Source organism: Nycticebus coucang, chromosome 1, assembly GCF_027406575.1.
Source record: "Nycticebus coucang isolate mNycCou1 chromosome 1, mNycCou1.pri, whole genome shotgun sequence".
Classification (NCBI taxonomy): domain Eukaryota; kingdom Metazoa; phylum Chordata; class Mammalia; order Primates; family Lorisidae; genus Nycticebus; species Nycticebus coucang.
The window spans coordinates 131,662,977-131,690,072 of NC_069780.1; the positions used below are offsets into that span (position 1 = coordinate 131,662,977).

The 27,096-nt window shown below is 45.2% G+C and overlaps 1 protein-coding gene across 1 annotated transcript in view; it reads right to left on the bottom strand.

Annotated features, from left to right (window-relative positions):
- Positions 1-10,188, bottom strand: part of PDE8B (phosphodiesterase 8B) — a 274,090-nt gene extending 263,902 nt beyond the window's left edge. Inside the window, exon 1 of the mRNA XM_053588105.1 lies at positions 10,013-10,188. Within this exon, the coding sequence (XP_053444080.1) occupies positions 10,013-10,048 (36 nt within the window). The 5' untranslated portion in view covers positions 10,049-10,188. The remainder of the gene's footprint in view (positions 1-10,012) is intronic.
- Positions 10,189-27,096: the final 16,908 nt, after the last annotated feature.

Genomic DNA, 27,096 nt, shown 5'->3' on the forward strand with positions numbered 1-27,096 from the left:
CCTAATGTTATAAAGTATGTCCCCCCAAATTCATAGATTGGAGCCCTAAACCCCAATATGACTATATTTAGAGATAGGGCTTTTAGGATGGTAATTAAGGTTATGAGGACCAGGGGGGGCCCTAATCCAGTAGGATTTGTGCCCTTACAAAAAGAGGATGCCACATCACACAGCTCTTTCTCCACAAACACACAGGTGAAAATCCATATGAGGACACAGCAAGAAAGTGGCTACGTATGTGCCAGGAGAAGTCTCACCAGAAACCAACCCTGACAGCACCTTGATCTTGGACTGTGAAAAGTAAGTATCTGTTGTTTAAGCTGCCCAATGTGTGGTTTGTTACCGCAGCCCAAGAAGAATAACATACTTGAGCACCCAGCGTAAGAAGATAATAAATTCACCATTCCTTACTAATCACACTTTCCTTGGGCCTATTTTATCTTTAGCCAGCTGAAGTTTTCCTAGAGACTAGCAGTTGTTTTAATTCTGCAGAAGCCCTTATCCAGTAAATCAGACAGAGCCAAAATAGTGATGGGAACTCAACGTTTAGACCTGTAAAAGCAATGATTGACCCCAGGCACACCTTCTTGGGCCAAGTGACAGGAAGATGGCAGGAGCGCCTGACTGTGTATCAGATCAGATGCTGTGAAACACTCGCTTTCTCTGGCTTCTGAGTGAGCCTCACTTGGCACTGGCCCCTAAACTCTGGACTGTGGGCTTCTCTATTATCCCATTTATCAAATAAATACCTGCAACCAAGGACCCCATTAGTTCTCATCTTTACACTGGTTATAATTCACTTACAAAGAACAGTATTTTTCAGCTAACAAACTATGATCCACCCCTCTCTTTTAAAGCTACATTAGAGGCACTCAAAGTTTGGTTATGAGGAAAGATTTTGGGGGTGAATGGGGGACTTTATTTTTACTGTGACAGGTGGAGCCCCAGAAGGGCACAAGTGGAATTTAAGAATCACTCAGACCATGGTTACCCATGATATCAACCCATGTCATTTGAATCTACTCACGGAAAAAAAATTAATGAGAACATGGACAAAGCACAGGAGCCAGGTGGCTAGCTGACCAAAACAGGCTGATGACCCAAACTCACACTGGGTTAGTGCTAGAAGGGGTCTTAGAGGTATTCTAATGTCACCCAGATCTTTCTCTCACTCTAAGTTTCATCTGCCTGCAAATCCTGTTAGCTCCACTTATAAAATCAATTCAGAATCTGACCATTTTTCACCATCTTCACTGCTACCAGCCTGGTCTAAGCCTACCACCATCATCATTTGCCTAGATTATATGATGGCCTGCTAGACTTGGCACACCTCCCAGCTTCATCTGGCCCTCCAGGAGCAACCCAGGGAGCCGCCTGCTGCCTCAGTCACAACTCCTCACTCCCATCTGGCCCACTCTTCAGAGCAGACGACAGGCCCTAAGCAGTGTGGCCCTCCATGACGTCACTGCCTTCAGCTCTTGCTGGCCTCCCTTGCTCACTCTATCCCGCTGCACTGGCCACCTTGCTGCACCCCGAACACACCAACGTGCTTCCTCAGGGCCTTTGAACTTGCTCTTCCCCAAACATCCACATGCCCCACTTCTTACTCTCTTAAAGGCTGACTCAGCTCAGCTGTTAGCTGACCAAAGAGGCCTTCTCTGACCCGTGTTTAATGCAGACACAGTCCCCAGCTGTCCTGGGCAGTCCTTCTTGCTCTTTCCTGCTTTCCTCTTCTCCCTAGCACAGAGCACCATCCGACACTTTCTTTCTTCCTTTCTCCCTCCATCCACCTCTCCTTTCTTCCCCTCCTTCCTTTCTTAACTTCCTCCTACACTACTAGCTAAGCTCCGAGAGGAGACCTTTGATACATGTTAGATGCTCAATAATTGTTTGTGGCGTGACTAACAGAAACCTGCTCCTTTGTCCTCTCCTGCTGCTCACAGCATCAGCCTCCAGATTTCAAGCCGTGTGGACAGCACATGTGCTTGCACTTGGCCGGTGCAGAGTAGGACAGAGCAAATACCTCCAAAGCTACTCAGGGGTGTGTGAGGCAGGTGGGAGCAGTGTTTTCTGGCCTGTCCTCCTCCCTGGCCAAACCAAGGCTACACTTTCCTCCAGAACTCCCTCACTAATGTACTGACCAAGCTGGCACAGAAGCCACAAGATACTGGTTCTCCAAGCCCTCAGGTCACATGTGCAGGGCCTGGAGCTTGTCCACTGACTCAAATCTCTGAGGCAGTATTTCCATTGTCCCCTCTGAGCTGTGATGCAGAAGGTTCAGGACACACTGCTTCATCCTTCCTCCAAGAAGTCTCCCGCTCTATTCCCCTTACTGCTTTCTCCTGCCCCACCTCTCGGCTCTTTTACCTCCCGTGCAATCTTTACAGCTGTGGGATCATCTCTGCTCTCGCAGGGACCAGTGGGTGAGCTCTGGCTTTTCCGACAGAAGTTATTCCACAGCACGACTGATAGCAAGTTGAGAACTCCCAGTGCATGCCAGATTAAAAGACCCAAAATGCCCTTCCTTAACCAGAAACATCTGCTCAATAAAAGACAGATGGTGAGGAGACTACAGTGGCCATCGTTCTTCTAAAAATGCTGGGTTTTTTCCTCGAGAAGACCTAAAAACGATGACTGCAAAATGATACTCTTTAAACAGAAATGCTGTTCCCTGGGCTGTTTGACAAAGATGCTTGCGGTAAGCCCCTTGTCAGTATCATTCATCTCAATCTTCCCAATATCCTTCCATCACCAGCCAGGACTGTTCCAGAACTCCTGTGTTTTCTAACGTACTCTTAGGGTACAAAGAAGGTCTTTTGCACAGTTTTTAAAACAGGAGGGTTTGATGAAAGGTCTCTGAGCAGTTTAATTTTCCTCTTCTTATTCCATCTTATTGTAATAAAAATGGTCTTGAATTGTCCTTGTTTTTAAATTTCAGGTTACTGTGAGGGTACAAACAACCAAGTCACAATATTTGAATTTGTTATGTAGAGTCCCTCTTGCAGCTATGTCCTGCACCCAGAATGAATTTGCTTTTAATAAATACTGAAATGAAAGTGGAAGTTAGATGCTAAAACCTTAGGAAAAAAACACTTGTTTCCCTTCTAATCAGCCAAGGCCTTCTAGCATGTGTATACTGGTAAAGAACTCAAGGAGTATTAATACATTTCTTAGGTCCATTACTTTCTTAATAATGTCCCACCCTCTAAAGGTCTCACTCAGAAGGAGTAACATTTACAACAAAGGCTATTAGCTGGGCATGGATGTTAGTTGGTTGCTTTTTCATTGAATTATAACTCAGTTTAATTGCCTCAATTTTCTAGGGAAAAGTTCACAAATTCTTTTAAAGAGCAAAACCAAGGCTAGTGTCAGTGTCAGGGAAGGTGTGCCTTGGCACAGGTACAGGAAAGCAGGCTCCACTTTCCTCTTTACCATTTTTGCCTTATTTCATCAAATCTAAAATACCACTGATTCGGTTGGCACTCATAGCTCAATGGTGAGGGTACCGGCCACATACACCAGGGCTGGAGGGTTCAAACCCAGCCCAGGCCTGCCAAACAACAATGACAACTACAAAAAAAAAAAAAAAATAGCTAGCTGGGCATTGTGGCAGACAGCTGTAGTCCCAGCTACTTGGGAGTCTGAGGCAAGAGAATCACTTAAGCCCAAGAGTTTGAGGTTGCTGTGAGCTGTAATGCCATGGCACTCTACCGAGGTTGACAGCTTGAGACTCTGTCTCAAAAAAATAAGTAAAATAAAATAAAATAAAAACCACTGATTGTACGACTAATGAAAAAAATGCTGTCCAATATACAATGACATTATGGCTTAATGATTAAATTCCTACAAAATTAAAAAAAAAAAAAACTGGTCCCACTAGCTTCTCACTGCTTTAACCTATACCCAGGGATTAGGCCATTTCTCCTGCCTTCAGTTTAGTTACTTGACATGTAATAGGTAATCCTTTTGCATATCATTCTTTTTTTTTTCTTTTTTTGGTGCCGTGACTCAGATGCATATCTTTCAATAATAAAACATAAATCTAGCTTTGGATACTTGTGAGTATCTTTTCTTCCTTAAAAACACCTAGCTGCTACTTTGTAAAGCAAACAAACAACAACAACAACAACAACAAAAAAAAACCCTGTAATTGCATCATTCCTCTGATGACAAATATTTGCCTTATCAATATCAAATGTATACTCCACGCTCTATTTCCTTGACTCCCTGTGTAAACAGTAACTTTTTGTTTCAATGCCAAATCACAGTGTAACCTTTTTGAAATCATCTTAAGCAGCAATTAAACCTAACACATGTAGTATCAACAACTCACCTACTTCGAATGACATGTTGACAACATAAAAGGCTAAAACTGTGTACACACATTCACAGACAAGTCCATTACAACCACCGCCTGGCTGGCAGATGCTATAAGATACTGTCCCACGAGCGGTAGTGGGCACGGATTCAGACTGGTAATCAATTCACGAGACACATCACTGCCTTCACTTAGCTTTATGGTAGGAAGCAGGATGGGAAACACAGTATGCACAGTCTCTGTTATCTCACAGGAAGGCCCAGCAGCTACCCACAATTGCAGCGACCTGGCCTCCCCTCACCCATGTGAGCGAGGCACATAGCTGCCAGGGTCGATGTGTGTGGTCCACCCTGACCAGGAGAAGCCTTGCTTTGGCTTCCTCCTGTGTGGAAGCCCTAACTCCCAGTACCTCGGACTGTACCTATAATATTTTTGGAGATCAAGTCTTTAATGAGGATTTAATAACAAATGAGGCTGGTGGGACTGCAAACTAATACAGCCTCTTTGGAAAGAAGTACAGAAAATCTCCTCAAAGAACTCAAATTAGACCTCCCATTTGATCCCTCAATCCCATTACTAGGCGTCTACCCAGAAGAAAAAAAGTCGTTTTATCATATGAACATTTGCAGTGGAATGCTTATCGCAGCTCAATGTGCAATCACCAAGATGTGGAAACAACCCAAATGCCCATCAACCCAGGAATGGATTAACAAACTGTGGTATATGTACACCATGGAATACTATTCAGCCATAAAAAAGATGGAGACCTTACATCTTTTGTATTAACCTGGATGGAATTGAAACCCATTCTTTTTAGTAAAGTATCACGAGAATGGAAAAGCAAATATCCAATGTACTCAATACGATGAAGCACAATGAAGCCAGTTGGCAAATTAATACACACCCACACAAGAGAATAACTCAATTCAATTCAAGATGGGTAGACGGGAAACCAGAGAGGAGAGAAAGAGGAAGAGGGAGGGGGATAGGTTTGTTCCCACCTAGTGGGCACAGGGTAAGGGTGCATGGCACACCTCCTGAGTGCAGGACACAACTACAAAAGGGACCTTATTTAACAATGCAGACATCATAACCTAATCATTTGTACCCTCATATTAATCTGAAATTTAAAAATTAAATGAGGTCATAAGTGTAGGCCCTAATCCAATATGACTGGTGTCTTAAAGAGAGACTGGGACATGGACACAAAGACGGAAGACCATGGGAAGCCACAGGGAGAAGTTGACCATCTACAAACCAAGAAGAAACCAGTCCTGCCAATAACTTGATCTTGGACTTTTAGCCTCTAGAACGATGAGGAAATAAATTTCTGCCATCAGGAAGAAACTGGGTAAGCCATCAGTCTTTGGTACTTTGTTATGGAAGCCCTAGGAAACCAATGCAGAGCGCTATATATTTACCTTTTCCTCTTTCTAGGTACATGGAAAAACATCTCCCTATCTCCATGTGTCAGGATGAGGTCCATGTGACTAGTTCTTACCAAAAGACTATACATAAAAGAAACATGCTTCATTCCTGAGCTGAGGAATTTAGGAGCAGGTATTAATTCTCCACTGTCTCTGCTTCCTCTCCTGCCACAGACCATGGAGATGACGTGTTCTAGGTCACACAATGCAGTTCCAGATGGCAGAGCTTCTGTAGTCAGTGTGGCTCCCTGAGTGACTCCGTGGAGCAGGGCACTCTGCTAACCTGCTTTGGACATAAAATGTAAATGAAAAATAAATCTTTTCATTCTTTTTAAGGAGCTAAGGTTTCAGGGTTGATTTTGACTACAGCATAGCCTAGCCACTTCTCACACATACATCTACCTCAGAAAAGCCAGATGGTACCAAAAACAGATAATGTAGGGGTTCATGTGCTATTAGGTGAAACCATATTAAATTGTTGTCTTGTAGGTAAAAAAAATGGTCATATATGGATATCTTCATTTGATCAACCTCTAATTGGACGTATTTGCAGACACAGTTGGAAAAGACCTTGGCAACTACTAAGTCCTACTACCCCTAGTTTACAGATAATATATCTGAGACAGACTCATTCGAATTAAATAATTTACCAAAAGTCCAAAAACATGTTAGTGGACTGGACTCCAAATCAGAAATTACATTGCTTTTAGGCAAGGCAAGTTTGTCAGCATGCATTAAAAGTATAAATTGAATAGTAACTATGCTCTTGCATATAGCAATTCCACCCATAGGCAATGATCCACCAGAAATATCTGAACAGGTATGCAGAAACACATAAGTACAGGATCCTATGCTAACCCTGTAAGTCACTGAGCACATTTAGAAATAATCCAAATGCCCACTCACAGGGAATTGGTTAAATAAAATATGGCTTACCCATCTGTACTCAAATCTATATACAGTAGAATCTCCATAGCTGACCACCTCCCTACATTGACCACCTCCTTAACTTGACCTAATTTTCATAGACTGGACATGCACCACATGTATGCACCAGCAGAGTAGGCCTAGTTCCTTCTGTTGGCCACCTCTGTATGTTGACTAGTTTGTTCTAGTCCCTTCGATGGTCAACTTACAGAGCTTCTACTATAGTTAGAAAGAGGTCCATCTCTTTGTTGATATGAAAAGTCATAATGATAAAAGCAAAAAAGTACAAGTAGAAAAAGAAAGTTACCATTCATAAGAGATTTTTAATTTCTATGCTAAAGTATATAAAGTATCTGATATTTAAGAAGCACTCTCTGCCCTCCTTTCTTCTTCCCTCTTGCATATTTCTTGGATCACTGTAAATAAACCCAGCTGGCCCACCTCCACCAGCTACAACCACATGATCTCAGGCAAGAAGCTCCAGTTCCCGCATCTACAACACTGAAAGAAATAATAGCACTTTTTTCATAAGGTGCTGATAGGATTATACGAGTCACTGTTCACAAAGAGCTTAGTATAATGCCTAATGCATAGTAAGTACTTAATAAATATTCACCATTATTATGATACTCATCTCTGAAAACCCGAAGAAACAAGGTTTCTTGTGGCTTGTGTTGTGTTTACTTCTGTTTTTTTTACCTCTTAAAAATTATCTAGTAAAAGGAAACATAACAAATCATCTTGCTTATATCCCTTCCTGAAATTAAATAAAAAAGCAGTGGTTTTTGTTTTGTTTTGTTTTGTTTTTTAAAGCAGAGCTTACCCCAGTAAACTCTGGCACGCAATATTAGGCATTCCAATATTGAATGTAGCTTCTGAAGACAATTTCATGATTTCAGTACCAAACTGATGAACTGCTTTTCTGAGAAGATATTAAATGAGTCATTCCCAGGTAAATAAATTATTTTTCAGTTATAATTTAAGCAGCCCCCATGGGATGTGTGGCACATGGGGCCCTCTCCTACCAAGGAGTCCATCTGGGGTTTCTACTCTACTCAAGCCTGTAACAGGGAGGGTGTGGCCAGGGGCTTTCAGAAGCACAGAAACCCTTCCTGGGTTATGTAACCAAACTCAAACTTCACAGGAACTTTCTATGGAAAGTCCTTCAATGCATTCTAAGCATTAACTAAACTAGCCAGGCCTATTGACACAGACCTTAAGCCTGAAAGACTTGTAGCTTTATAAACAGATTGGAATTCAAATTAATTCACCCACTGATTGAATATCTCTTTAGTTTATAACCAAGTACAGTCTGTAGCAAGATTGCAAAGAATGAGTAAGTATTGGCAAGCTGTCCAAGATCAGCAGATTACTGCCAGAGTGGACCCCAGAATTAAAGGCTACTTTGAACCTTCATGACTGCTGGGCCAAGATAGGTTGTGTAGCTTGCCCAGAGTTTCACAGCTGGTTAGTTGCACTGCTAGGGCTGAAACCCTGCTCCCTGGCCTCCAAAACCATGGTCTTTCCAATGCTGGGGAATTATCATTCTTGTGCTTTTGTTCCTTGGAAAATCTTTGCAGCTACAAAGTTAAAATAGCTTATTCAAGGTCAGAAGGGTAGTGAGGCAGAACTGGCAACCATCGGATTATAAAATCCTAGAGAGCAGGTCCTCTGGCCTTCACCTCCCCCCATCCCTGTGTAAAAGGTTTGTTGACTGCCTCCTAACACACGGTTTAGAAAAAGTCTCTCTTCAGGTTAGCACTGCTCCTTTAACTTCAGGTTCAGACAGAAGCATCTACGACTGTCAGCAGGTTGCTGGGGAAGATACCCAGCGCTCAACTGCGGTGGTCTTAGGGTCCCACCAACTGGCAGCTCGCCCACCACTGGTGTTTTTCTGGGGCCAGCGACCTGGAAACAGCAAACTGTTGTCAGATTGAGCCGGACAGCTAGTCCTGAGAGTGCAGAGGAGTCTGATTAAGGTTCCAACCTCCTAGCCAAGACTCTGTAAAACCTGGTGCAAGCCTCAAGTCCCGAGGACCTCTTCTACTTAATCCTGGTAACTAAGTGCATTTCAGGTGACACTCTCACGCCTAGTTCGAACCCCCAAGTTCACTGTAGGAGAGCCGCCTGCCCTGCGCAGCTTCCTCCCTAGGACAAAGAGCCTCTCCCCCAGCTGTGGATCCTTCTCGCGGGCGTTTTCCTACGACCCCAGCGCGCGAGGCTCTTTTTGCACGCATATTCCGTCTCTCCCCATTGCCCCTGCACACATCCCTTCCCTCCCTCCGGGAAGAGGCAGGTGGTCAATCCTCACACCCTATCTGCCCTCTCAGAGAGCTCCGTCCCAAGAACTGAGCAGAACGGACAGGTGAGGAAGAGCGGGGGGAGGGGGGGGTCCTCGAGATGGAGGAGTCCGGAGCGCTGGAGCGAGGCACGGAGGCGCGCTCGGCTGCACACACACACACTCACACGCAGAAGCACACACTCACATAAACACACACACGCAGGAGCACACACACACTCATGCAGAAGCACACGCTCACATACACACACGCGGGAGCACACTCACATGCACACATACGCAGGAGCACACGCACACACTCACATACAGAAGCACACACTCACATACAGAAGCACACACTCACATACACACACGCAGGAGCACACACACTCACATGCAGGAGCACACACTCACATAAACACACACACGCACACTCACATGCAGACACACACACATGCAGGAGCACACACTCAGATACACACATCAGACACGCACGCAGGTGCGCACACACACAAACGCAGGCGCACACACACTCACATGCGCGTACACACACACACACACACGCAGGCGCACACCTCGGCCCGGCTGCGGTGCGGGAAGCGAGGAAGCCCCTGGAAGCGCGAGGAAGAAGTCGGGGCCCCGCGGCCGCGCTGGGAGCGTGGGAATCGCGCGCGCAACAGGCGCCCCCGCCGTCGGACGAGGAAACGGCTCGGGCTCCCGCGGGGAAGCGCGGTGAGCGCTGCAAAGAGCCTGGTAGACCCGGACGGCGGCTGTTCGTGGGCGATTATTTACATTGGGAATTATTGTCCGGAAGGTTACCCTAAACCCTCGAGGTGGCCCCTGCCTGGAAAGGAAGAAAGGGAGCTGAGCACCAGCGTAGGCAGAGACTAGGGGGAGGAAAAAGGAAAGATCCGCCCTGGCCGCCGGGCGTCTGACGGGGCCGGAGACGGCTGCGGCTGGTGCCCGCGCATCGTGCGCGCCCAGCCCGGCTCGGTCCAGCGCCCGGGTGCCGGGGTGAGAGCGGACGCCCCTGGACGGCGCGGACCCCAAGAGGGGGCTCACCTGGCGCGCGCTCGGTGGGCAGCGCTGCCGGTCCATGCCCGCGGCGGGCAGCTGCTGGGAGCCCCGGCCGCGCCGGTGCCGGTGCCGGTGCCCGCGCCTCGGCCGGGCCCGGAGGCCTGCGCACCCTGCACCCCGCACCGCCGGCCTCGTGCCCACGAGAAGGGTCTGATCGCTCCAAGCCTCTGCGCGCCTTCGCTCCCCAGACACGTCCCCAGGCCAGCGGGTGCCTGGGTCCTAGCGCCCATCTCACGGTGTGGAGCCCCGACTTTGAGCCCGCTTAGCTAATTGCTCTGGGCAGCGCCTCCCCGGGCCCCCAGCCCCGGGAAGCGGAGTCTCGCTGGAGCTGTGAAACCGGGTGCTTTTCCTTGGTTCTTGGGGTTGGGGCTCCTTGCATCCCCTTCGCTCTTCTCATCCTCCTCCATAGCCGCCCCCCCATCATTGAGCATAGACCCCCAAGAAAACGCAAAGGATCAAATTTGCCTGCATCCTTCAACTCGAATACATATACACTATGAATTTTAAAGAAATTGTCAAGTCAGAGACTGTGGTCATTATAAGACGTCATGTATAATATAGTTCTTCCTCAAAGTGAAAGACTTTTGCATTCAAAGGCATATGTAAACAACATCTTACTGTGCTTGGGGGGCAGTTACCCCCAGCCTTAACCGTGGGGACAATTTACAAATGTGAGTCATGTGTGGATCAAGGTGTGGCTACCCTCCCAGACCCCTGCTCACCTCCCCCACTCTCTCCCTACTCCCCACCAGTCTGTTTAGGAAGATGGAGTCCTGAATGGTGTAGGGAACTGTGCCTCTAGGCCACGGGTAGACTTCCAGATACCCAAGTGCAGCCCCTCCAATCCACACTTCACAGAACACATCAGGAGTTGTTCTGTGGCCCCAAAGCTACAGATTCCCCACCCTGGAAGCAGATACTATGAAGCTTTCACACACTTTCAAAAAGCAATAAATTATAGCTAATTGAATGTCTCAGCTGTAAATAGGCCTGACATCTTGCTTTTGGTTTTCACCACTCTGGCCCCATACCTGGCTTCTCCCAGGTGGGGGGATTTCTAACAAAGACCTAGAGGGCATTTGCAAAGGCCTTCCTTTCTCAGCTGCCTACAGGGCTGAGTCAGTCCAGCCAAAACCAATACCAACAACATGTTCCTGCTGACTCTCTCATCCAGAGAACCTGATGAAATTTCTTATGTCAGAAAAGAAAGGTCATTTTTACAAGTAAAGCCTAGTTCATGGGACTAGAGACAAAGAGAACAATTAGTACTGGGTGTTAGCTACAATTTATAATTGCCACAATAAGGCCTGAATGCAGTATCAATACAACCTTTATAGTCTTTTTATAGGAGCTCAAAGCATTTTTTTCTTTTTTACAAAAGCATTCTTCCCGGGGTGGACAAGCCCTAAGACGGTTTCCACTATCCAACTTCCTGGAGGCCATGCCCTTGTGTCCCCTTGACCACGAGTGGAACCTGTGACTTGCTACCTATCAACAGAACAGGGCAAAGAGGATGGAAATGACACCTCAGAGATGAGCCACCAGCCCCTTTCTCGTGCTGGCTCTGGGCAAGCAAGAGGGCATGTTGGGGAGACCCACATGGCAAGGAACTGAAGGTGCCTTTGGCCAAGAGCCAGCAAGAAACTGAATGCCTCTGTCTAACAAACTGAAAGTGAACCCTTCCTTAGCCGAGCCTTAAGATGAGACTGCAGCCCCAGCTGACAGCTTGATTGCAGCCCTCAGATGAGCTCCTAAAACAGAACCATGCCCAGACCTCTGACCCACAGGAACTGTGAAATTATAAAAGTATGCTCTTTTAAACCATTACATTTGTAATTTGTTATGTAGCAAGAGCAAAAGTAGTACACGTCATCCTTCCACAAATGGAAAAGTGAGGTGAAAGGAGATTCAGTGGAAGGATCAAATTTACTTAGCTTAACTGCATAATCTATCATCATTTCATGCTCATGAAATGTTCACGTTCTAGGGCTCCATAGACAAGAAAAAGCAGAATGGCAAAGTCATCAGATGGTAAATGATCAAGTATGGCTGAGATTGGGGGGGGGGATGGGAGGTTAAAGCAGAAGAAGAACTTGAAGAAAGTCTGAGACAAAAATAACCCAGGAGGTGAAAGTACAATTGGAAAAATCTCAGGGCAAATCGACCCAAGCAAGAAATACAAATGTTTTCAAAAAGAAACACAAATAAATTAAAAGGAAAACAACAACAAAGAGATGATGAGAGAGGGTGAAGGCATGCATCTTCCGAATCCAACCCCTTTTCCAATTATCTATAAGAGATAAACAAAAGCTGTATTTTTTCCTCCTAGGAGCACAAAGATTTTCCAGAAGAGCTGCTCAGGACGTCCTAGGAGGACGCCAGCAGTTTGTCTATTGTGCCTGAGACACTGCATAAAAACAGATGGTGTCTCAAAACTTAGTCTGAGTTCTGAGGGTTTGCAGAAGCAGTAATTCCCCCCTTATCCACGGTTTCAGTTTTTGCAGTTTTAATTATCTGCAGTCAACTGCAGTCCAAAAATATTAAATAGGAAAATTCCAGAAATGAACAACTCATCAATTTTAAGTTGTGTGTCATTCTGAGAAGCATGATGAAATCTCGAGCTGTTCTCCTCTGTCCTGCCCAAGACACAAACCTTCCCCTTGTCCAAGTAGCCCTGCTATGCACATGATCCACCCATGAGTCACTTAGGACTCCTCTTGGCTACCAGATTGTTGCAATATTGCAGCACTTGTGTTCAGTACTTGGGGGTATATGCTCAATGATGGGGGGCTGTGGAGGAGAATGAGTGCAGTATTTTACTTAATAATGGCCTTAAAGTGTGAGAGAAGGGATGCTGGCAATTCAGATATGCCAAAGAGGAGCCATGAAGAGCTTCCTTAAAGTAAAAGGGTGAAAGTTGTAGATTTATTAAAGACAGAAAAAAAATCATATGCCGAGTTTGCTAAGATCTATAGAGCCGGTAAGTTACTTCGAGGGGACGAGAGAGAAACCGCATTCATAAACCACATTATCATACTATACTGTTCTAATTATTTTATTAGTTATTGCTAATATCTTATTGTGTCTAATTTAGAAGTTAACTTTATCATAGGCATGTATGTGTAGAAAATAACAGTATATATAGTATTGGGAATTACCTGTGGTTTCGGGCATCCACGGAGGGTCTTGGAAGGGGGAAAACCAACACTCAACCCATTAGACCATAAACCTGGAAGGGATGATGGAATGCTTTAGGATTTTATAAGAGGGTAAAATAGAGAGAGAGGGAGAAAACATGAGGAGGAAGGAAAGAAAGAAGAAAAGGGAGGGACATAATAAAGAAAGAGAACAAAGGGGAATAAACCAAAAGGAGCGAAAGAAGGAAGGAAAAGAAACCAAAACGCATGGAATTCCCAATCTAGCTAGAGGTGGGGCTGGGCCATCTAAAATCCCAGAATGAAGCTCTGTTCTCACACTTTGCCTCCTGAACATCTCTAAGTGTGAGTTCCATCCATATCTCATGAGAGCTTCTGCACCAGAAAACATCATCTCCCTACCAAATCCAATTCTAACTGGTCAATGCTTCTAACACCTCTCTAATTCAAACCACAGCCATTTGAACTTCCTCCTTCTCCCTTACTCTCCATACCAACCAGCCACCGCCTCCATCATGGGTCACTGTCTCTCTGTCCCTCCTTTTGCGGAAGGCAGGGATCTAGGTGGGGAGTGTCTGGGTCAGAGTTCTGTAAGAGGTACCATATTTTGCCATGTATGATGTGTACTTCCCTTGCCCCGTACATAAAATCATGAGATAAGAATGAAACAGAGCCTGTGTAGGCCCCCACCATCTCTCTCTGGACAAAGCCAGACGGGCAGGTAACACCCAGCGAGATGTGACTCCACTCAGATGTGCCCCAGAATCCACCCTCCTCCTGCTTACTCCTGTGAATATCTCCTCTACCCAGATTTGACATGGCTTGAAATGTCCTCAGAAGGTCTTTTTTTCTAATTAATTCAGCGTTGCTATGTTCTAAAGTTTAAAAACTGTAAATATTTCTATTTGGGGTAACTTTGTCACTCTTAAACCTTCCTAAGACTCTATTGATCTGACAATCTCTTCTTCCTACACTGCTAACTATGGTGTGAAGGAAATGGGCCACAAAATCACCTTTGTTCAGTACTTGTTTTTTGTATTATAAAGACATTTTTGCATTTATTTTGTAACATGTTATGGTACAAAAAATGTTATGTAACAAATAATTCCAAAACACAAAAGTAAATGCATGGTACAAGAATTTTATGTAGTGGGCAAGGCAAGTACGCATCATACATGGCAAAATATATGGTACCTCTTACAGAACTCTGACCCAGATACTCCCCAACCTGGATCCCTGCCTTCCAGACTGTTCAAGTCAGAAAGAGAGAGGACTAAAAGTTCAGAGTAAACCTGCAGTTGTCACATGGATGGGCATTAACCCTATGGCCTAGAGTCACAAATTTGCCAAGATTAAATGTAGACTGGAAAATTTGACGTTATCAATACAATCTCTCTCATTATTGTTTATCAGCAGGAGGCTATAGGCATTAATGATGGCAGCCTTGCCTTCTACTCTGAAGAGAGGTCACTGTCAAGTATCAAGTGTCAGCTGCACATTGCTTTGTGTGTCTGAGAGCCCAAGCCCTCCCACTCTTCATCGATACAGTATATGAGGTCCATCCAGAAAGTATCTAGCCACTGTCAATATTCACACAATGAGAAAGTTTTCTGTGACATCAATGTGACCTGGCAGCCAAAGAGAATGGACTGGAATGTGCATGCATGGACAACGATGACATCACTGTGCAGGTCACTAGGGTGGTAGATGCTGCTGAGAGAGCCTGTGTATGGTGTGGCCATCACGTTCAAAATGAAAGCAATGAATCTGCATCAAATGTTGTGGCTCTGATCCAGAAATCAAGTCCCAGTCATCCTAGTGAAAGTCTCCATGCCTGAAGAAGGCCTGGCAAAGTTGCAGCAAGATCAAGACCAAGTTAACTGTTTTTTTTTTTCTGAGTGAAAAGGTGTCCATCATGAGAACGCTCTTCCAGACCAATTAGTGAGCACTACTCAACATTCTTCATTGGTTGAGATGCAATATGACAAAAATAGCCACAGTCATTGGCAACTGATGATTGACAGCTTTGTCATGATGATGCACCCGCCCACGCATCATGTCTTAGGGCAGTTTTTTTGGTGAAACATCAAATCACTCAGGTGACTCATCCCCCCTACAGCTGAGATTTGGCATCTTGAGACTTCCCCAACACTGAAATCACCTCTGAAAGGGATGAGTTTTCAGAGCATCAATGAGATTCAGGAAAATACAGTGAGGCAGCTGATGGTGATTGCAACAAAGGATAAAAGATTTTGCAGAGTGTTTTTGAAGAGTAGAAAGATCCCAGGAAACTTGTACGAGGTCCCAAGGTGCCTACTTTGAAGGGGACTCAGGCATCATTGTCTTATATACAATGTTTCTTTTGTCTTCTTTAATAAATGTCTCTATTTTTCATGTTACATGGCTGGATACTTTCTAGACATATCTCATTTCTTAAATATATAACATCATACATGTATGAGGTATTTATCACAGAGGCAAATTTACTCAGTTACATATTCATCCATTCACTTAACAAATATTTTTGACCAACTACTTCACGGAAGTATGTTAAGTACTGAGGATATGTATGTAAGATAAATTTGTAAGATGAATCCATACTTGTCATGGTGCTTACATTCTAGTGGAGGAAGAGAGACAATTAACAAGAAAGAAGTTGAAGGTGCAATCACTTTAGTTTGGGAAGTCTTTTCTGGGCTTCATTAGGAGGGGACATTTGGACGAGCACTTGGATTATCCAAAGGAGCTGAGAATGCCAAGATCTGCAGGAAGAGGATCTCAGGGAAGGGGCCTGCAAATGCAAAATCCTTGAGGTAGGAACAAGCTTGGTGAGTTCGAGGAAGTGACAGGAGGCCAGCGTGGCTGGGGTATAGCAGAAAGTCTTGGGATGGTTTTAAGCAAAGAAGAAACATAATATAATTTTATTTTTGAAAAACGCTCTGGCCACTGGGTGAAAAATCGATCCTAGGGAAGAAAGGTGGAAGATAAATGCAGGAGGCTGTTGGGGTCATCCACTTGAAGGTGGGTGTGACTAGGGAGAAGGATGTGGAGGGTGGGACGAAGGACCAGGTTCAGGATGAGTGAACTGTGAATGTGAGGTTGACCTGTGACGCACGGGCTGTGGGAACTGGGGTAAAGAGAGAAAACAAAAAGACGACTCCTAGGGTTTGGGCCTGAGAAGTCAGGTAGGCAGTGGTACCATCCGTTGAGACAGGGAAGGGTTGGAGAGAAGCAGGAAAAGAAAGGGTGGGAGATCAGGAGCTCTGCTCTGGCCTCGTAAAGTACGAGTCTCTATTACATATCCAGGTAAAGATGGCAAGAGGAGGTCTATGTGTCTGTAGATCATGTCTGTAGATTCATAGCTGGAGCCATGAATTTCAGGGTCATGAGTGTATAGATGCCTCCATGAGCTGTGGGGTTAGAGGAGGTCACCTAAGGAGGGGAGAATGTCAGAAAGAAGAGGGCAGAAACCACACTCTGAGCCTGCCACCTCTTCAAGGTCACAGAGAGGAGAAGATGCTGTGGAGACTGAGGAGCTGTAGCCCATGACGAAAAGGAAACTCCCACAAAGAGAAGGAGACAATCTAAATGGTTTGTTCGCCAATAAGAGGAACTAGAAAGTGGAGAGCTCCTCAAAGATCTTACACAGGGGATGGACATGGAGATTTGTACAATATAAATACTAGTATAAGCCTGGTGGTTGAGGGAAGCATAGAAGACCAATGGGGGAAGAGAGATAATTAATAATGATTGCCCAGAAAGAGCCGATGAAAGCAGTGGCTTTGAGAATGGTGAGGAAAGACAGTCAGGGGTAGGACAGGACTTGGTGACTGACATAAACATATGTATGGACTGTGAGTAGGTGACTCAGAGGCTGAGAATGGGGGTGTTGGTACCTCCCACAGGGATGGGGACAGGGTGTGCAAGGGCAAGCACTGAAGGGGAGAGGGTCTGAGCCTGCTGATACCCAGGAAAGACATCTAGTAGGTAAAAGGAAACATATGTGTGGGGGTCAAAGTAAACATTCGGTTACACCTAAAAATTCAGGAATCTCTGGGCAAGAGACCTAATGATCAAGTCCCTGAAAAGACTACAGACTTTAGAAGGGTGGACAGAGAGAAAGGACGGGACAAAGGAAACCTAAGCAGTTGCCTGGAAGGTAAGAGCATCAGCTCACAAGCCAATGGTTGGTCCCAGCATAACTTCTTCCAGGCCAAGGACACAATGTGCCAATGGTAAAGATACATTACGAAAACTCTAAATGCCTTAAAGACTGCAAGTGAGAGAGTTGCTTCCTAATAGATTTAATGTTCTTATAGAAAATGTACACCCTGTACATCACCCTCCCCCCAACACACATACGCTTAACCCAGCAACAACCCTCCCCCCCCACATATATATATTCAGATAACCCAGCAACACTCTTTAGAGATGGAAGAAATTAGAAATTTAAAGCATATCTATTTCCCAAATTTAACTAAGAATTAAGCATTTTCATTAGATTCTTTTTTTTTTTTAAGACAGAGTCTTACTTTGTCACCCTTGGTAGAGTGCTGGGGCATCACAGTTCACAGAAACCTCAAACTCTCGGGCTGAAGAGATCCTCTTGCTTACCCTCTGGAGTAACTGAGACCACAGGTGCCCACCACAATGCCCTGCTAGTTTTTTCTATTCTTAGTGGAGCCATCTCCACTGGCTCTTGCTCAGGCTGGTCTGGAAGTCCTGAGCTCAAGCAATCCACCTGCCTCAGCCTCTCAGAGTGCTAGGATTACAGGCATGAGCCACTGCGCCCAGCTTCATCAAATTCTTACAAATCTAGTAGGTTTTTGTTTTTAAAGAGGGCAGTACAGATAAATTACACAAATTTGTCCTTTGCATTTTGACCCAGATGCTATTCTTTTTTCCTTCTGCTCCTCCTCCTCAAATCGTTTTTTTCCCTTCCTAATCATTATACTCAAGTTAAATACATAAATACCTCCATTAACAAAACCTCTGAGAACGAAGTGATTTCATAGCAAAATTGCCCATGTTTTAAAACCGTTCAACCACCTTCATAAATCAGGTGAGTCAGTGTTAATATAAATGAATAATGTTTTGAGACCTTGTACCCTACGTTCAGTTGCTAGAGGCTAAAAAACAAAGGAGCACAAACAAACCTCCTCACCTAGGTACTTTCCATTTGTTTGCAAAGAGTTGAAGGTAAATAGTACTGATCCTTCAAAACATTCTGCAGTCTGCGAAGCTTGTCTGCAGAGTCTCCAGCCTCCCTTACTACATCTGCTCTCTCCTCCTTCCAATCCAGACACCCACTTGGTGCCCTTCTGGCCTCTTGTTCCTGCTCTATACCAAGAGCTGGGAAGAAGGAGTTTAGCCCTTACATGCATTCACTGATTGGCTGATGGGACCATGCACTCACTGATTGGCTGATAGGACCATGCACTCTATATGCTTTCACTGAGCGGCTGATGGGACTGTACCTTTTTCATGTGTTCTTTGCCTGATTTATGGCACTTTGGTATAAATGCATCCAAAACAAAGGAATTTGCATTACAAGCCATTTACTTAATGTACTTATTGGGGAGAGGTGGTGATGGTGGAGGGATGGATGTCAAAGATAAGTAAACAAGTGGAACAGCCCTTCTGCACTCAGCTGCTCTGGTATCTGCAGCCCCGCCAGGTGTCCTGCAATTGCTTCCTCTAGCCCCAGCACTAATAGTGTAGTTTCCTAATGTCTTGTCTCTAGTTCCTACCAGACTAAGCTCCTTGAGGGCTGAGGCTGTCTCTCTCTGTTTTTGGACTCTCAAACACAAAATAAGCACTCAACATATGTTACTGAATGAATAGATAGATTAATTACTTGAGGTTCGGATGCAAGAGTTACAACATGGCTCTTTTGAGTAATAAGAAAGGATTGAGGGATGGACTATCCTTTAACCCTCCACCACTATCAAATTGTCTTTGTTCCCTGGGAGGTGCTGAAAGTTTGGGTCTAAAAGCTGCTAAGAGCAGAAAAACAAACACTATGGTCATCTGCTTCTCCTAGGTCCCAGAAGGTTAGCTCTCGACCCTAACTTTGAGTTCTCCTGTCTGAAGACTTACTACGGCACTGGTACTCCTGATGTTTCATCAATCAAGTTATTCAAGACTAAGGTTCAAGCATAATGCTGGGGACTGAGGATTCGGCAATGGATAAACCCAGCTCAGCCCATGTTCACCAAGCTTGCAGTCTCGTTGAAATACCATCTAGTGAGTTGTCCCAATGGTCAGAGAGTCCTTTACTACTCATCCATTCATCTGTACATCCAATTCATTCCCCATGTTGATTATTTTTTATATATTCTGAGAACCTTAGGGGTGTTTGGAACATATTTATCAAATAAAAGCTTGCTGTGTTTGGGTTGTTCTGGAATCAGAAATATTAAAGCTAGAAAGAATTGTGCTGGCCAGACCCTGTTTGCCTTCTAGATCAGCTCTCTACCTCTCCCCTCTCCATCCCATGCCCTTGAAGGTTCATCTGCAGGAAATGCTTCAATGAGCCCTAGCCCTCTGGCTTCCTGTCAGTCAGGTTCACCTAACAAGAGGCATGGGCACAGGGCTGGGAACACAGGCAGTAGCTGCACTGCTCATGGCAGCCTAAAGATCTTTCCAAGTTCTAGTGTCTGCTTTATCCTCTGTCCTGTCACCACCTGGCTAGGGTTGGCAACAGCTTTTGGTGCTCGCTAGCCCCCAGACACTGTACCATCCTGTGACTCTGTCCCCACCTGTGTAAGTTAGCCATCATCTGTTTCCTGAAGGGACCTTGACACAAAATCCATCTCTTTCAACCTCCAGGTTAGAATCACGAATTCCTGAAGTAAAGGGTCAACTTTCAGTCTGTGGTCTTCGTGACTATTGAGAGCTGAATTGTAATTTTACAACTACCAACATACAGACTGATTTTAAAAAATAGGCCAGGTGCAATGGCTCACGCTGGTAATCCTAGCACTCTGGGAGGATGAGGAGGGTGGATTGCTTGAGCTCACAAGTTCAAGACCAGCCTGTGCAAGAGTGAAACCCCGACTCTCCAAAAAAGAAAAATTAGCCAGGCAACATGGTGGGTACTGTAGTCCTAGCTACTCAGGAGACTGAGGCAAGAGGATCACTTGAGCCCAACACTTTAAGGTTGCTGTGAGCTACGAGGCAGCATTCTACCCAGGGTGACAGAGTGAGACTCTGCCTGAAAAATAAATAAATAAAAATAAAATAATAAAAATGTATCGTCTGTGTTGGACACAATTGTGCCAGGACTAAGGTCAGGCCCTGGATGCCAGCTGAAACAAATAAAGTATACTGAAACAAAGGGACCAATGAGTGGCATTTCAAATTCTGATAAATTCGCAGACAGCAAAATTAAGTTCAAACTATGCTGTGAGGCTGACATCTACCTCTTCTAGCTCTTTTCCCAAGTCATAGCCTTAAATAGGACAAAGTGCCATTTCCAAGGGATCTCAGGTTTCCCACCCACTTTGTTCCCAAACTTCCATCTGCCTAGAATACTTCCCTCCACCTTGTTTCCATCTTACAGGCCTATGCAAACGGCCTCCATAAATGACCAATCTTTCTATGATTATCTCCACCAGAAAATAGCTTGTTTTTCTCTAGACCAGTGTTCAACCTTTTTTATCTCATGGCATACTGAACCTATAGTTAAATTTCTGCGGCACACTTAAATTATGTTGATCAAAAAAAAAAGAGTAAAAAAAAAAAGAATATGCTTACTATGCTTTGAACTTCTTTCGACAATAATATAATTAATGATCTTTAAAAATTTTGGCAGCACACCTAAGATCCTCTCATAGGTGTGCTGTGGCACATGGGTTGAAAATCCCATGCTCTAGATACTCGTGGCATTTTGCTTGTGCTCACTTATATAACTTGCCACCCACTTGTGTCAGAATTATCTGTGGTCACGTGTTTTTCTTATTCCCACACTTTGAAGAGTTCTAAGTTCAGGACAACATCTTACACATTTTTATTTTCCCTGGCAAGCACCTATTGTGGTGCTTCAAAAACTGAAATTTCTAACTAAATGTTTGTTGACTGAATGAATGAGCAACAAAAATTATTTTCACTTGGGAGGGTGATAGAATTTCTTTTGAGAGTCTCAGAAGACCAGACCACACTTCACATATTTTTTCAGAAATAGCAAATTCGTAAAAGCAAATGGCACTATATTTGAGGAGAAATATTTTCAGATTGTTTCCATATGTGTTTCTATATATAATGGCTTATGCAATATTTTAAATCAAATTCAACACCATGTGGCCTTGTATCTCCTAGAAACTCGTAACAATGATTTAGTTCAGAGCTTAAAACAATAACAAGAAAGTTCTTGAAGAAGATGTGCTCATTTATCCTTCAGTGCTGCTCATTCTCTAGAAGTTTCCTTCCCAGGCGTGGTTCAGATGTCACTTGCTATTTGTGACATTCTCAGACTTCTCCTGCAAAAACTTCTCCTTTTCTTTCTCTTGAGTTTTTATTGCCTGCTGTACAGATCTTTGCTGTGGTTTTTATCTCACTGTATATAAAAACATACCCTGTTTCCCCGAAAATAAGACAGTGTCTTATTTTAAGGTGTGCTCCCAAAGATGCACTATTTTAAGGTGTGCTCCCAAAGATGGTCTTATTTTCAGGGGACGTCTTATCTTTCCTGTAAGTGGTCTTATTTTCGGAGGATGTCTTATTTTCGAGGAAACAGGGTACTAGACTACTTATGTGTTCATTTCCCAGTAAGATTGTGTGCCTGTCAAAAGCAGGGACCAACTAATGTACACAGCTATGATTTAATAAATAAATAAATAAATAATCAGAAATAACAACAACAACAAAAAAGCAGGGACCAAGTCTCAATCACCTCTGTCTCCCCAAAACCTAGCACAGCATCTGGCACAGAGTACATGCTCAGTAAATGTAGTCAGAACTGAATTGACCTAATACCAATTGTGTATACTGGCTCCAAAAACCTAACCCCTGCTTTCTTTGGTTTAAAATCCTGTGATATTTGTGACTTGGGTGTGATGGAGGGACGTGCACACAAACTGCCCTTAAGAAGTGGTGTCCACAGTTCTCAGCCACCACCACACGATCTAGTCTGGATATCACGATCACCTCCACAGTAACTCTGTGTGCTGTCAGGTACAGGACAGTGCCTCAGCACCAGTTCAGGAACGAGACCTCACTCACATAGGTAAGATAGCAAACTTGAGATAGAGCCATGCTGGGAATGGAGAGAGGACAGAAAACACCGATGGCCTGAGCCTTGAGTCTGTGCTCAGCCCTTTGTACGTCTTATCACTTTAAATCCTCACGATATCTGCAGGTCAGTACACTTGTATTATTCCGGTGTTACTGTCAGACATCACCGGGGTCAGTGGAGCCAATCTTCTTAGATGTGTGACAGTGGAAGGGGGCTCTGTTGGAGCACGGTCAGATTTATCTTAAACATCACCTCAAGGTGCCAGGTGCCCAGACACGCTGGTTTTTCCACTCCCTGAAGCCACTCAGCTCTTCTCCCTTTCAGGCATGTGCAGATGCTGCTGCCTAGGCCTGTTCTGACCTCCCCTCCAGCTCAGGAAAGACCAGGCTACTTCCCTCTTGCCCTCTAGGCCAGTGGTCCCATACTGGGACCAAGTGCAGTCTCCAAACCAGCAGCCTCAGCACCCCCAGAAACTTGTTGGAAATGCAAATTCATGGACCCCACCTCAGCCCCACAGAGTCAGAAACTCTGGCAGTGGACCCCCAAAAGTGAGTTTCAACAAATTCTCCAGGCGATTGTGATGTACATTATAACATTTGAGAAGCTCTGGAGGCTTGATGTTAACTGTACCTCCTCAGACAGGGCATCTCGGACCCCAGCTCCCCAATCTGTATTATATCCGAGCTGTTTATTTCCTCTCATAATATAAATAAAACACAGACACAATTTTTTGGGGGCAGCTGGAAGCCTTTATTTTAAAAGCAAACAAACAAACCACATAAGACAAAAGGCAAACAAAGTCAACATTCATTGACAGCCATTTCTAAATATCCTGGAAGATTTCAGATGACAGGAGCTGGCACAAGGCCGCCTATCGGGTGTGGCTGTCCTTGTGCTTCTTGGTTTTCTAAACACCCTTGGCCAGTGCTGGTTTACTAACTCAGAAGGCCTGAGGCCTTTCTTATCAGTCTTTTGCATCGGAATCCTGAATAACAAACGTCTCTGAACTGAGAACAGGGAAGTGGGGATTTCTCTGAGGTTAGAGGCTGAAAAATATTGTTGCAAAGCTGGTGACAGGAGGTCCTACTGAAATGGAGCTTCCATCTCAGGGTGGGAAGAGGGACCCAAGTTAGAGACGCTGCGTCCGGACTTGAGGCCACCCACGGGAAGCAATGGAGGGAGGCGGGCAGGAGGGAGGCCCCCCAGTCTGCGGCAGAGAGAGGAGCTGGGTGAAGCCACTCCGTCCACTCCCTGAGCACGTTTGCCACTCTCTCTTCCATCAGGCACCTCTCCAAAGGCTATTTCTGCACCAGGGGATGTAACTTGCCTTCACCCCAGCACCCCCTCATTGTTCCTGCCCTTTCCAGCTCTACTCCTGAACCTGGGGCAGGGGCAGAGGGGTCCCTCCGGGCACATGCGGCAGAGCAGCCCCTGCACTGGCAGTTCTGGGTCAGGGAGCTGGAACTGCTCCTGGTGCCGGAGCCCAACTTCATGCCCAGACGGCGGCCAGGGCTACAGGCCAGGACTGCTGTGCCGCCCCGCTGCTCCCTGGCTTCCTGCCACCGCCGGTGCTGGGAAGGAACAGACTGTCACCAGCGAGGAGTGGGCAACTGGATGCTTCCAGCTCCGGCTCCTTGGACAGCCGTGCCCTGCTGGGGTGTTACTCCTTTGCCCTGTTTGGTGGTGAGTTTAGCCATTCAAAGGAAGAGGCGCAACTGGGAAGACGCAGATAGGGGCAGAATCTCGCACGGTCCCTGGCTTCAAATTTAAAATATTGCTCTCCAGGCTCAGCCACAAATTCACTTGTCATCGCTTGGTTCCTAACAGAGAAAAAAATACAATGGAAAATTAGATCCTGTGTCACAATGTCATGGGTATAAATAAAATGAAAGGCTGGCTTGACGTCAGCAGTGAAGATTCTCACATTCCACTTCACTTCCTCATCGTCCAATACTCAGCTCAGTTAACCACAGTGAGCGGCTGGGAGCTCGGTACAGGGGGGCCGCGTTTCTCTCTCCCTTCAGATTATCCCACACACAGTGGGCACATCGTCCTGCAAGGTGGGCCGCACTCTCGGGCTGGGTGTTTCCTGGGTTTGAGGTGACATTCCTAGCAGATGTCCCAATTCCTTTTACTCATCCTCTTAGCTTCCCCCAGTCTACATCCTTCCCCTCAAATCTTCCTTCTCAGAAGCTGCCAGCTTATTCCTCCACCAGACTGGCAGGGACTACAGGGAGGGGACATTTCCCTTCCTGGCGAAGGCCGGCAGAGCTAGGGCCACCTTGCCTGGAAGGGGCAGGCGTGGATGGTCTCTGCTGCAGCCCCAGTTTCGACGTGCCACTGGAAAGTGGGGTACAAGGCAGCCTGGGAGCATTGATTCCTATTTTAAGCACAATCTAAAAATGGAACAATACAAACAAACACCAGGATAAACAATTTTGTAGTGCAAACATTCCCCTCCGCCAGCTCTCTCTTTGTAAATCTAGCTATTCCTCTACTGGGTTTTTCTCAAAGTGTTAAGCACCTCTTAACCACTAACTCAAAGATAGACAGGGTCTGGTATACAACCCAATGCACCTTCATCATTAAAGGGCATCTGGATTCAAAACAGGCTAAGGAATGCAGCCAAACAGTGCCACAGTTATGAATAAATCCATAGCCGTTAAGATAGGTACGGGGATTAGTGGTCGTTTTATGTCTTGACTCTTAACAGCCATATCCCTGGATCTAGGGTGGTTGTGGAGTCTCTTCCCGATTGACGTGCTCCAAGTCAAGCATTCAGATAGTAAATCTTTGCTTTGAAATCACTACATTCAACAAATAGTTGTAGATGCTTCTCTATACTGGGACCGTTTTGGTGCCTGGTGGCTCAAATAGGAATGTCCCAGCTTTTCCGGCCATCTTTGGTCTGACCGGCAAGGGTGTGATTAGCAATGAGGGAAAGGGAGAGGTCTTTAGTGTCCAAGAGATAAGTATAAAACACAGTTCCATCTCTCCCTGGCTGTTTGACTCTGGGTTTGTCACTCAGCCTCTCTCGGCACACTTCTGAGGTGTGTGAGCACTGCCTCAGGTCACCAGTGGAAGGGGGTCCTGGCAGGTCCTGGTAGGTACTCAGCAGGTTGGGTGCCCTGCCCTCCCCTTCCCTCCACTCTAGAGTTGCATCTGCTGCCTTGGAAAAAATATATAAAAATGGGAAAGAAAGTTACTGCTGCATGTACACACAAGGTAGTGTTCATTTTCTAGCCTCACCCTACACACACACACACACACACACACACTTTAACCTGGCTTTCGATAGGTGTGATTATCCAGGCCACAGATCACAAGGTTATTTTTAAAACTAGATTTCTAACTCTGCTCTCACTCAAGAAGAAGTAGATTGAACTGATAATGGACTGAAATGGCATTTGGTTGTTTTCCTGTCTGTGTGTACCTGGTGGGGGAGGGCTTAGTAGCACCTAGGCCTTGGGCTCTTCTTATTTTGTGTCCCATTATGGCACTGAGGATGACTTTGTGGCCTGAATTCTGGGAGACCTATTGTATCAGATGTGTTTCTATGACCAAAGAAGGCTTTGCTTCTTTACCAGAAGAATCTGTTCACAAGGGAACATTGTTCTTCAAGAACATGGGCACAGTGGCTCATGCTAGCACTCCAGGAGGCTGAGGCAGGTGGACAGCTTGAGGTCAGGAGTTCAAGACCAGCCTGAGCAAGAGTCCTACCCTGTCTCTACTAAAAATAGAAAAACTAGCTGGGCGTCATGGCACATGCCTGTAGTTCCAGCTACTTGGGAGGCTAAGGCAAGAGGATTGCTCAAGTCCAAGAGTCTGAGGTTGCTGTGAGCTATGATGATGTGATGGTACTCTACCTGGGGCAACAGAGAGAGATACAATCTCCAAAAAAATAAAAAAAAAAAGAACTATGCCATGACTGGCCCAGGGCAGAACTGTGAAATACAGGAAGTTGTTTTCCTTCCATCTTTTCTACTTTCTCTCCCCAGCCTCACCACTTGGCATCCAAATGCCACCACATCTGGCTTCCAGAACCTTCTACAATAGTATCCTATCTGTTTTGACATTGTTCAAGGACTTTATATCTCAAAACTCACCCTTTCTGTAACTTTCCCTCCCAGACTTGCCATATCCTAGGTGCAGGTGATTCAGGCCATGAGGTGAGATGGAAATTTTATGCGAGGAATGTGAAGGTTTTTGTTTTTTTGTGTTTTGTTGTCATTGTTGAAATTGTTAGTTTAAGAAGCCCCATTGTTTGTCTGAGATCTGTTTCAGGGCTCTTGTCCTGTCAGGAGAGGAGATGGAATTGAAGGTGGAGCCTTATACTCTTCGGTAGAGGCTAGGTCAGTGATTTTCAACTGCTGTGCTGTGGCACACTGGTGCATCTTGAGAGGGTCTTAGGTGTGCCATGACAATTTTTAAAGACCATTAATTAAATTATTTTTGGAAGAAGTTCAAAGCACAGTAAGTGTATCCTTTTTTCACTTTTTAAAAACCAACATAATTTAAGTGTGCGTGGAAGTTTAACTACAAATTCAAGTGTGCCAGGAGATTAAAAAAGGTTGAAAAATGCTGGGCTAGATGGTCCATCCACACTCTGAGCACTGCCCTCTTCTCCTTCGGTCTCAGTGGTATGCCGGAGCCAGCTTGGCTGGCTCACGAGAGCTAAG